The following is a 13,015-nucleotide window of genomic DNA, read 5'->3' as shown; positions in this document are numbered from 1 at the left end:
TTGAGCATTACTTTACTAGCGTGTTGAGATGAGTGCAATTGTGCGGTAGTTTGAGCATTCTTTGGCATTGCCTTTCTTTGGCATTGGAATGAAAACTGACCTTTTCCAGTCCCGTGACCACTGCTGAGTTTTCCAAATTTGCTGGAATATTGAGTGCAGCACTTTCACAGCATCATCTCTCAGGATTTGAAATAGCTCAACTGGAATTCCATCACCTCCACTAGCTTTGTTCATGATGCTTTCTAAGGCCCACTTGACTTCACATTCCAGGATGGCCGGCTCTAGATGAGTGATCACACCATCGTGATTATCTGGGTCATGAAGATCTTTTCTGTACAGTTCTTCTGTGTATTCTTGCCACCTCTTCTTAATATTTTCTGCTTCTGTTAGGTCCACACCATTTCTGTCCTTTATCAAGCCCATCTTTGCATAAAATGTTCCCTTGGTATCTCTGATTTTCTTAAACAGATCTCTAGTCTTTCCCATTCTGTTGTGTTCCTCTATTTCTTTGCACTGATCGCTGAGGAAGCCTTTCTTATGTCTTCTTGCTGTTCTCTGGAACACATAGTAAGGACTCAATAAATGCTTCCTGAAAGGAATGAATGAATGAGTATTTGGCAAGGAGACGCCAACATCAAAGACTTAGGAAGCATGCACCACATGCAGCGTATCTGCAGAGCTGCCATGGGCTGTGTGCAACAGCCTTTTAATTTTTCAGTCTTTGCCAAAGGCCAAAGATTAGTAATAAAAAACCTTTCTTCACTAGAAGGTCAATTCAGGGAATATAAAAGTAAAATTGCGTGAATATTTTGTTTGCAATAAATCATCTTTTTCATCCGGAAACGCAACACCTGCAGTAACACCTGAATGTTCTTTTATTGCTTTCCTGTGACAGCTTTCTTTTCTCCTTTCCCTTTTTGGGGCTAAAAAGCTTCAAACCCGTCTAAGGAGCACAGCCTGCAGTGCCTGATCATAATGCAAGGCAGTGAACTGACTGTTTTACCTTGAAGAAAACTCTTCAGAGGCTGTTTACTTTTCTTTCTCTGACTGAGCTTACAAGCTATCATGCTCTTTAACATAGGAATTTTTCTTCCATTGTTAATCAGACAAATGACAGTATCTTTAGCACAAATAATAAGCATTTCTCAATCTACTTACTTTGCAACACATGATTTTCATCAGCTCCTTTTCTCTTCTTGACAGAAACCAACAGTGAGCATTTTAAACACAAAATTCCCCTCCTCCTCGGCAACGCACTCCAGTATTCTTGCCTGGAGAATCCCATGGACGGAGGAGCTTGGTGGGCTACAGTCCACGGGGTCGCAAAGAGTCAGACACAACTGAGTGACTTCACTTTCACTTGGCCTCCCACAGGGTCACAATCTCAAAGTCCTGGCAATGGCCTTATTAACACCCCCCCCACCCCCGCCACCGCCCACCCACCAGCAATAAGCACAAGGCCATGCAATGGCCAGGCAAGGGACCAGAAGGTCTTGAAGTGAAACAGATTCTCTCTCAAACTACACAGGCTGCCTCCAGCCTCGCTCTTCATCACTGTACTAGATTCATTTCCCACACGGAAGACCTAGGTGGAGAGGTGGGGAGTGGGCAAGTTCCTTGCACAACGCCCTCCAGAAGGGTGGTCAGGACAAGGAGGGGCAAGACCCAGAGCCTCTGGCGTCAGTAGCTGAGGGCCCCAGGACAGCACCCAGCAAAAACCAGACTCCCGGGCCACTAGGGCGCTTCTCCCACTTCTGAGCTCTCAGAGGTCTCCAAGCTACCACTGCTAGAATCGTTCTTCCAGAGGTCCCTTTGAACCTCTACTGAAGAGACGTACCCTTCTCCACAGTCACTCCGCGGAACACGTGGTCTGGAAAGGTGATGTCAGTGACATGCAGAGAACACAGGGCCTACAGGTGAGCTTTCAGCTGGGGCTTAAGGCATTCTGGAGGAGAACGCCCTCCCCCCCACCCCTACCCCCACCCTGCCCCGCCAAGAACCTGAGCTCACTGCGCTGCACAGGCTGCAGGAGGGCGACTCGGCCCCAACTCTGACCAAGCGGCTCAGTTCTTAGGGACAAAGCCGACGAGAAAGCCAGCTGACTCTCTCGTGAAGGGGCGCCAGATGGAGGCCCCGGGCGTGAACTCACTGGGGGGCACGTCAAGGATACAGGGGTTGCTGTCGTCGAGGCCACAGCTGTCGAGGATCAGGGGGATGCCGTCCAGCTCATTCACCTACAAAGAACAGAAAAGGCAAATTCACACACTCGGACGGCCTGGGGGTGTGGGGGCTACAGGAGGTCTGCGGCTCCTTTTCTATCTCCTGACTCATTCCTGTAAAAATACGGTTAGTGCAATTACCTGAAATGCCTCTATCAGTCCAGAAATGTTCAAAAAGAGACATGCAAATAAAAAATGACACTCTTTCTTTTCATCCTTCCTCCAAAAAGTTGGGCAACTGGGCAGACATATTAAAAAAAATACAATTGAATACAACATTGCAAATCAACTACATTTTAATATACTAAAAAATATATATATAAAGTGGGATCTCTTCCCAATATTATTCACCAGCATAAACTTCAAATGAATCTCGGTTTACTAGTAACTAAATTCTTTTCCTAAGTTGGAAGCAGTTTCTACGGTTCTAAATCCAGAAGCAACAGACAAGTTTTAAAATTTAACTACGTTTTTAAAAAAAGGCAAGTGACAGCTGTAATAATTATCTGAAAGATACCACAGGAAAAGGGTTACTATTTTAATATGTACAGATTTTGTAAAAGTTGAGAAAAGATCAAGAATCCAACAGAAAACTGGATGAAACACATGAACATAAATGGCACAGACGAAAGCAATGTGAGCGGACTGCAGAGATGTCGAAGTCTGCTCAACTTTGCTTCTGATAAGACTCAGGCAAATTACGACCCCATCCCTCAGCTGCCACAGTGGAAAAGGCGCCTCTGACATGAGCGGCTGGGGAGGCGACAGGAGCTGGCTCCCTCGGACACTGCCTGAGCAGACGCTTAGTGGCACGACCCCGACAGAAGGGGAAATAAAATCACATGTTAAAAACTGACATTTCAAAGCAGACTGTACCGGTGAATTAAAGAGTTCTTGGAAATCAAGGTTACACTAGAGCCATACCTGAACTCGGGGCATGCACTCCAAGGTTAATACTTCTCATTCATACCGCTCCGTTATGAAATGATACGAGATAACTTTTTATAGAAATTCATTAAAGGTTTATAACATAACCTATTCTAGACAAAGGACGGTAGTGACGTCGTGACACACATAATGACACGCTGGAGAGTGAACACAGGTGACGGTCACTGAGAAAGGGACCCATGGGCGTGACACCTCCAGGAGATGCGGCTGCGGGTGTCATCACCATGCCCATGTTTACAGGTTCCTGCCACTGCCGAGTGAGGAGCTCGCGTCAGGGGCAGGGGAAACGATTAGGACATGAACACGTTTTCTTCTGTTCGCACTTCATAAAACAGGGAAGTTGTTTCTTTAGCTAACGTGTTGGGAACTGATTCTAGACCCAGGATGAGTCAGAAGTTGCAGTAACAGTTCCTATCAGGGAGCCAAGCTCAGTCAACGCTTCACGACGAAACACATCTCGACAAGACGGCAAGTCTGGCTTAAACAAGTGAACATTTAGCCTCTGGAAGTCAAGTGCAGACAGCAGGACGGCTCATTGACTGCTAACTGCTCTTTCCCACCGCGGCCAACACTAATCTCAGAGAATGCACTGCAAGGTGGCCAGGCCCAACTCAAGTAGTATCAGCTTCTTTGGGGAAAAAAGTATTAGGCTGACCAAAGAAACACAACACCAGAGGCTCCATTACTGTCTGCTCTCACACTGAATGGCAAATAGCAAAGTCACAACAACCTGAAGAAAAACAAGAGCACGATGCCAACATAGGACTGAAGCGCCCTCTGAAGCGCCCAGTGAGAAGTCAAAGTGTGTTCGTGGCAGGGGGCCGCAGGGTACATGCACACACGCCCAGGTGAGCAGAGTCCTCCTGCTGAGGCCAGCACACTGCCGACGTGGGTGTGGCAACGCCCAGACAGCGCTGTCACTGGCAGATGAAGCAGAGGCGACCGCCAACTCAGAAGGCTCGGAGCCTGAGGTGGAAGGAGGCAGGCGCTGGTTCACCATCCCTGAACCGCCTGGATGGGATGTGCATGTGCCTGCCATGGCGAGACCAGGTGTGATCCCCAGGACAGAGGACGGGGGTTACTTCTGGAGGCAGACAGACCTGCGGGAGAATTCCAGCTCAGCCCTCTGGCCGTGTAACCTGTGGAGGGTTCTGAACTTCAGTCTAGACTTTCTTGCGTGTAACAAGAGGGTTAGAGTGAGGATTACATGAATATACAAACAGCAAGGCACCCACACTCGAAGAGGGCTGGGCACAGTCATCCCAAGGAGCAAGCGTCTTTTAATTTCATGGCTGCAGTCACCATCGGCAGTGATTTTGGAGCCCAAAAAGATAAAGTCTGACACCGTTTCTCCATCTATTTGCCATGAAGTGATGGGATCAGATGCCATGATCTTAGTTTTCTGAATGCTGAGCTTTAAGCCAACTTTTTTGCTCTCCTCTTTCACTTTCATCAAGAGGCTTTTTAGCTCCTCTTCACTTTCTGCCATAAGGGTGGTGTCATCTGCATATCTGAGGTGACTGATATTCCTCCCGGCAATCTTGATTCCAGCTTGTGTTTCTTCCAGCCCAGCGTTTCTCATGATGTACTCTGCATAGAAGTTAAATAAGCAGGGTGACAATATACAGCCTTGACGTACTCCTTTTCCTATTTGGAACCAGTCTGTTGTTCCATGTCCAGTTCTAACTGCTGCTTCCTCACCTGCATATAGGTTTCTCAAGAGGCAGGTCAAGTGGTCTGGTATTCCCATTTCTTGAAGAATTTTCCACAGTTTATTGTGATCCACACAAAGGCTTTGGCATAGTCAATAAAGCAGAAATAGATGTTTTTCTGGAACTCTCTTGCTTTTTCCATGATCCAGCGGGTGTTGGCAATTTGATCTCTGGTTCCTCTGCCTTTTCTAAAACCAGCTTGAACATCAGGAAGTTCACAGTTCATGTATTGCTAAAGCCTGGCTTGGAGAATTTTGAGTATCACTTTACTAGCGTGTGAGATGAGTGCAATTGTGCGGTAGTTTGAGCATCCGCTGGCGTTGCCTTTCTTTGGGATAGGAATGATAACTGACCTTTTCCAGTCCTGTGACCACTGCTGAGTTTTCCAAATTTGCTGGCATGTTGAGTGCAGCACTTTCACAGCATCATCTCTCAGGATTTGAAATAGCTCAACTGGAATTCCATCACCTCCACTAGCTTTGTTCGTAGTGATACTTTCTAAGGCCCACTTGACTTCACATTCCAGGATGTCTGGCTCTAGGTGAGTGATCACCATTGTGATTATCTGGGTCATGAATATCTTTTTTGTACAGTTCTTCTGTGTATTCTTGCCACCTCTTCTTAATATCTTCTGCTTCTGTTAGGTCCATACTATTTCAGTCCTTTATCAAGCACATCTTTGCATGAAATGTTCCCTTGGTATCTCTAATTTTCTTGAAGAGATCTCTAGTCTTTCCCATTCTGTTCTTTTCCTCTATTTCTTTACATTGATCACTGAGGAAGGCTTTCTTATCTCTTCTTGCTATTCTTTGGAACTCTGCATTCAGATGCTTATATCTTTCCTTTTCTCCTTTGCTTTTCGCTTCTCTTCTTTTCACAGCTATTTGTAAGGCCTCCCCAGACAGCCATTTTGCTTTTTTGCATTTCTTTTCCATTGGGATGGTCTTGATCCCTGTCTCCTGTACAATGTCATGAACCTCTGTCCATAGTTCATCAGGCACTCTATCAGATCTAGTCCCTTGAATCTATTTCTCACTTCCACTGTATAATCATAAGGGATTTGATTTAGGTCATACCTTAATGGTCTAGTGTATATGAAGAGACATCTTTTTCAATGTTTTTGAGATTTGTCCATGTTGTTACATGTATCAGTTTATTGTTGTTTCTGATTATGAATATACCATTTATTTATGTGCTCAAGTTTTTGTATTACTCATGTATCAGTTTATTTTTATTTTTGATTAAGAATATACCATATATTTATCCATCCACTTGTTAACGTATTTAAGTGTTTATATTACTCCTGAGTTTCTTTCTCCTCGTCTGTAAGAATTTATGAACCTTACAGATCTATTTCTCCTTTCAGTTTTGTCAGTTTTTGCTTAACGTACTTGCCGAAGTTCTCTTTGCAATATGTTGCTGCTGCTAAGTCACTCCAGTAGTGTCTGACTGTGTGACCCCATAGACAGCAGCCCACCAGGCTCCCCCATCCCTGGGATTCTCCAGGCAAGAATACTGGAGCAGGTTGCCATTTCCTTCTGCAATGCATGAAAGTGAAAAGTGAAAGTGAAGTCACTCAGTTGTGTCCAACTCTTAGCGACCCCATGGACTGCAGCCCACCAGGCTCCTCCGCCCACGGGAGGTTCAAGGCGAGAGTACTGGAGTGGGGTGCCGTCGCCTTCTCCCTCTTAGCAATATGTGTTCATGCTTTTATGTCTTCTTCTTGGGGAGCTGATCCTTTAATCATTATGAAATATTCCTCTCTACATCTCAAGTCTATTTTATCTGATGCCACTCCATCTTTTCAAAAAGTGTTTGCGTGGTATGCATTTTCATTCTTTCATTATAAACTTATCTTCATCTTTACATTCAAAATGTATTTCTTGTAGTTACCATACGATTGAGTCTCACTTTTAAAAAAATTCAATCTAACACTGTCTTTTAATTTTAATATAAGCCATTTACTTTTAATGTACTTATCAACATAGTTGTGTTTGAGTATATCATTGTGATATTTGTTTTCTTTTTATCCTCAGTTCAGTTCAGTTGTTCAGTCGTGTCCAACTCTTTGGAACCCCATGAATTGCAGCACGCCAGGCCTCCCTGTCCATCACCAACTCCCGGAGTTCACTCAAACTCAAGTCCACCGAGTCGGTGATGCCATCCAGCCATCTCATTCTCTGTTGTCCCCTTCTCCTCCTGCCCCCAATCCCTCCCAGCATCAGAGTCTTTTCCAATGAGTCAACATTTCACATGAGGTGGCCAAAGTATTGGAGCTTCAGCTTCAGCATCAGTCCTTCCAATGAACACCCAGGACTGATCTCCTTTAGGATGGACTGGTTGGATCTCGTTGCAATCCAAGGGACTCTCAAAGAGTCTTCTCCAACACCACACTTCAAAAGCATCAATTCTTGCATGCTCAGCTTTCTTCACAGTCCAACTCTCACATCCATACATGACCACAGGAAAAACCATAGCCTTGACTAGATGGACCTTTGCTGGCAAAGTAATGTCTCTGCTTTTGAATATGCTATCTGGGTTGGCCATAACTTTCCTTCCAAGGAGTAAGTGTCTTTTAATTTCATGGCTGCAATCACCATCTGCAGTGATTTTGGAGCCCAAAAAGATAAAGTCTGACACTGTTTCCACTGTTTCCCCATATACTTCCCATGAAGTGATGGGATCAGATGCCATGATCTTAGTTTCCTGAGTGTTGAGCTTTAGGCCAACTTTTTCACTCTCCTCTTTCACTTTCATCAAGAGGCTTTTGAGTTCCTCTTCACTTTCTGCCATAAGGGTGGTGTCATCTGCATATCTGAGGTGACTGATATTCCTCCCGGCAATCTTGATTCCAGCTTGTGCTTCTTCCAGCCCAGCGTTTCTCATGATGTACTCTGCATAGAAGTTAAATAAGCAGGGTGACAATATACAGCCTTGACGTACTCCTTTTCCTATTTGGAACCAGTCTGTTGTTCCATGTCCAGTTCTAACTGCTGCTTCCTCACCTGCATATAGGTTTCTCAAGAGGCAGGTCAAGTGGTCTGGTATTCCCATCTCTTTCAGAATTTTCCACAGTTTATTGTGATCCACACAGTCAAAGGCTTTGGCATAGTCAATAAAGCAGAAATAGATGTTTTTCTGGAACTCTCTTGCTTTTTCCATGATCCAGTGGATGTTGGCAATTTGATCTCTGGTTCCTCTGCCTTTTCTAAAACCAGCTTGAACATCTGGAAGTTCACGGTTCACGTACTGCTGAAGTCCAATGTACTTTATTCCCCTTTTTCTCTTATCCTGACTTCCTCTAGGCTGAGTGTTTTTAAATATTCCATCTTTTCCCCTCCACTACTAGCTTAGTAACTAACTCTCTTTCCTTTTCTAAAAGTGGTTGTTCTAGGTTTAGAATATGGATCTTGACTTGTAGTAGTCTATTTACAAATAATATTACACTATTTCACATACAGTGTAAGAATCTTACAACTATATACTCCATCTGACATTTGGGCAACAGCTCTCATACATTTTATTTGTATATACATTATAAAATGCCAAATACATTACTATTAAGATTGCTTCAAAGACCCAAATGTATTTTATTTTATTTTTCTTGTTCAGCCATTTCATACAGGAGGAGGACACGGGCAAATCCTCCCTCTTCAGATCACAGCAGTTCTCATCTATCCCGTAAGCATAGCCAGTAAAATCTATCAGGAGATAATGTGATAGCCAAATGGGAAACCAAATGTATTTTAAAAAATTAAAAGGTGAAGATAGAAGTATTTCATTCTTGCCCACATGGCAACCATTTTCCTTCACCTGGTAAAACATCCATCAACATTCTTCATAGCACAGTTCTACTGACAACAAATCCGCTCAACTTCTGTCTGTCTGGAAATGTCTTTATTTCGCCCCCATTTCTGAAGACTATTCTGGCTGGGTATGATTCTAGTTTTCTTTCAGTATTTTAAAAGATGTCGTCCTTTTGGTTCCTGTTTTGCATTATTTCTGGAGCAAAGCCTGCTATCACTCTTTATCTTTGTTCCCCCTGGACTGACAGGCAAGTCCATGAATTAGAGACTAAGAACACACAGAAAAGATGAACCAAAATCAAAAGCTGGTTCACTGTAAACATTACTAGAATGGAAAAATCCTAGAGAGAATGATGAGGGGAAAAAGAGAGACATCTATTTTAAAAGAACAGAATGAAGAGATAGAAATAGATATAGAAAATATAAATAATTAAATATTATGAATTTAATGAAAAAAAGAAAAACCAAAAAACTGAGATGAAATGGATACTTTGAAAAAAACAACATAAATAAAAAGCTTGAAAAGGTCAATACTTTAAACAGTTGCATTTAAATAAAGATATGAAAATGACCAAGACTCACTGACAGAGACAAAGACCCAAACAGCTCCCCAAGTGAATGCCAAGAAGTTCTTAAGGAGCAGATAAATCTATTATGTACATCTGTCGCTGGTATCTGGTCGCTAAGTGTGTGTCCAACTCTTTTGCAAGCCCCTTGATTACAGCCCACCAGGATCCTCTGTCCATGGGATTTCCCAGGCAAGAATACAGGAGTGGGTTGCCAATTCCTTCTTCAGGGAATCTTCTTGACCCAGGGATTGAACCTACATCTTCTGCTTTGGCAGGCAGGCTCTTTACCACTGAGCCACCAGGGAAGCCCATTTTATACGTAAGTTATTTAAAAACAGTGGAAAAGGAACGAAAGTTCCTCAATTCATTTTATGAAGCTACCATGGCCTGATTCTAAAAGCAGGATTCAGACAGACCAATAAAGGAAAATAACGAACTTACTTATGAACATATACCCCCTTCCCAAGACAACTCTCCCAAATTCCTGGAAAAATATTATGTTAATTAAACATACCCTAAAAATTCATCTCTATCTTAATATAGATAAGAAAATCTACAAGGCAATTATCCTCATTAACATACCAGCAATTATCTCACTATCACAGAAAAAGCATCAGGTAAAAGAAATCTGTATGCAGGTCAGGAAGCAACTGTTAGAACTGGACATGGAACAACAGACTGGTTCCAAATAGGAAAAGGAGTACGTCAAGGCTGTATATTGTCACCCTGCTTATTTAACTTATGTGCAGAGTACATCATGAGAAACGCTGGGCTGGAAGAAACACAAGCTGGAATCAAGATTGCCGGGAGAAATATCAGTCACCTCAGATATGCAGGTGACACCACCCTTATGGCAGAAAGTGAAGCGGAGCTAAAAAGCCTCTTGATGAAAGTGAAAGAGGAGAGTGAAAAAGTTGGCTTAAAGCTCAACATTCAGAAAACGAAGATCATGGCATCTGATCCCATCACTTCATGGGAAATGGGGAAACAGTGGAAACAGTGTCAGACTTTATCTTTTTGGGCTCCAAAATCACTGCAGATGGTGATTGCAGCCATGAAATTAAAAGACACTTAGTCCTTGGAAGAAAAGTTATGACCAACCTAGATAGTATATTCAAAAGCAGAGACATTACTTTGCCGACTAAGATCCGTCTAGTCAAGGCTATGGTTTTTCCTGTGGTCATGTATGGATGTGAGAGTTGGACTGTGAAGAAGGCTGAGAGCCGAAGAACTGATGCTTTTGAACTGTGGTGTTGGAGAAGACTCTTGAGAGTCCCTTGGACTGCAAGGAGATCCAACCAGTCCATTCTGAAGGAGATCAACCCTGGGATTTCTTTGGAAGGAATGATGCTAAAGCTGAAGCTCTAGTACTTTGGTCACCTCACGCGAAGAGTTGACTCGTTGGAAAAGACTCTGATGCTGGGAGGGATTGGGGGCAGGAGGAGAAGGGGACGACCCAGGATGAGATGGCTGGACGGCATCACGGACTCGATGGACGTGAGTCTGAGTGAACTCCGGGAGATGGTGATGGACAGGGAGGCCTGGCGTGCTGCAATTCATGGGGTCGCATAGAGTCGGACATGACTGAGCAACTGAACTGAACTGAACTGAATACTTAGCACCTATTTATTATTTTTTATATCCCAGAAAACTACTTTAACTTGAAAATGGCTTGTGCCAGAACCCTACAGTAAATATCATAAGTAAGAAAATTTAGATAGACCCCAAGACCAGAAAAAACACAAGGCTACTCTCTTCTTACTGCGCTGGAGAAACAGAAACTCAAAGAAATCCTGCAATTTTAAAAGATCTTTTCTTGGACCATTCTGCCACTAGGAAACAAACAGGAGTTAAGAGTGGTGTGAAAAGTGGTAAATGTCACCACCAGAACAGAGGCAGTGGATGAAGGAAAAGGAAAGAAAGGAAAGAGCAGGTCTGGCGTCAGGAGAGTGGGGAGGGCAAGGGAGAGGGAGAGAGACCCACTTGAGAAAGACAGTCCCTCGGCGATCAGAGACTCGCTGCTGCTCGACAACAGACACCTCGTGCTGGCTTTGGTGGACGTGCTCTGGCTTGGGGTAACTATTAGGAGACTGGGAACCCCCTTGTCTCCTGACTCTGGTGTACAGGGGCCAGTGCACGATAAGCCTGCATCCTGTTCACCTCTTTTTTCAAAGTAAGGCATATCAGAGATTTACTATGGGGGTTCATGAAACCTCAAGACGCCCACCCAAGCTACTGTTGTTAAAAGACTCCTGACCCCCTGCAGGTGTTAAGAGCGCCTCTGCTACTGTTGCTAAGTTGTGTCAGTTGTGTCCAACTCTGTGCGACGCCGTGGACTGTAGCCCACCAGGCTCCTCCGTCCCTGGGATTCTCCAGGCAAGAATACTGGAATGGGTTGCCATTTCCTTCTCCAGTGCATGAAAGTGAAAAGTGAAAGTGAAGTCGCTCAGTCGTGTCTGACTCTTCGCAATCCCATGGAGTGTAGCCTACCAGGCTAGCTGGGATTAAAAAGGATAAGAAATTGGGAGGGTGCATTCAGAACTTTAATTTCTTTGAATTTTAAGTCACATGGGCAGAGAATTTGACTTTAATGTTTTGGACTTTAATTTAAAATGAAATGTAATCTATGGATTTTAACATCTCCCTGGGAATTTGATAATGAGATAGAATTAATATTCAAATAGAGAGTATCTCTTGTGGGCATTTTATGATTACAATGAATTTAGGCCTTACACTGGAGTACCTTAATATGGAATGAATTTTCTGCCTTGAGGTCAAAGTGATTTGGAGTTAATTTGATTCATATATTGGTCTGACCCACTTAAGAAACTTCGGGGGTGGGGGCAAAAATCTATCCTCCCTACCAGTAGCCCAGGAGAAAGGAGAGGTGTGGCTGGGTAGGCAGGAGCGGGCTTAAAAAGGTGGTGGCCAAGGATTCCCCCAGGTAAAGCACACAGCTCGGGCCCAACACGCCAGCAGAGCAATGAGACCGAATAAGAATCCTCCCTGTGGCGCTGCGGCGAGAGCGGAGCGAGCGTGGACAGTCCTGGGCATCTCTGGGCCTGCGACTGGCTCCTTCCCAGGGCATAACAATCGGATTAGTGAGTTTGACCGTATCAAGTTCACGGTCCACAGCAGCTACTCGTTTGGCGGTCTGACTCTTTCATTAGACTCTGGGGTTTACAACTGAATGAAGCACGTTTCGTTCGTTCCCGCATCCCCTGCCTTGCCCTTTGATATCAACAGCTGTCTGCTGAAAAACATCCGTGTGCGTGAAGGAGGAAAACAGCTCTTCTGACTGATCCCATCGCATATCTGTAGGTAACAAGTCATCAGGATCCCAGGGCTCATGACACGGGCCTAGAGACAGACAGAGAGAGAGAGAGAGAAACAGAGAGAGAGACAGTGCATGAGAGGGAGAGAGTGCATGAGCAAGAAAGACGTGAACAAATGAAAACACATTTACAGATTATGATAATCCCTATAAGGAAATAAGCAGGATGGTCAACCAGAGAGGGACAGTGGAGGCAGGACGTCAGAAAGGGTAGTCAGGTAAGACTTTTCTAGAAGACGATGATATCTCAACTGGGACCTGTGCTGTAAAAATGGGGCAGGAACCGGAAGCACAAAGACTCACAGGTGAAAAGAATCGAGCATAACTGACTTACGGAAAGAAGTCAGCGTGGCTGTGTGCAGGCAGATGATAAAAATGGCAGGAGATGAGGCTGGAGAGTGGGGCTTGTGGAGTGGTCCCTGGAGCA

General features: G+C 44.1%; 1 protein-coding gene across 1 annotated transcript in view; it reads right to left on the bottom strand.

The window, feature by feature from the left end:
- The window catches only part of ATXN10 (ataxin 10), a 144,739-nt gene that overhangs the window by 23,975 nt on the left and 107,749 nt on the right, over positions 1-13,015 (bottom strand). Inside the window, exon 10 of the mRNA XM_018048901.1 lies at positions 2,171-2,234. Within this exon, the coding sequence (XP_017904390.1) occupies positions 2,171-2,234 (64 nt within the window). The remainder of the gene's footprint in view (positions 1-2,170; positions 2,235-13,015) is intronic.

The sequence above is a fragment of the Capra hircus genome, chromosome 5, assembly GCF_001704415.2.
Source record: "Capra hircus breed San Clemente chromosome 5, ASM170441v1, whole genome shotgun sequence".
In the NCBI taxonomy this organism is placed as follows: Eukaryota; Metazoa; Chordata; class Mammalia; order Artiodactyla; family Bovidae; genus Capra; species Capra hircus.
This window is presented reverse-complemented; position numbering and strand designations above follow the sequence as displayed.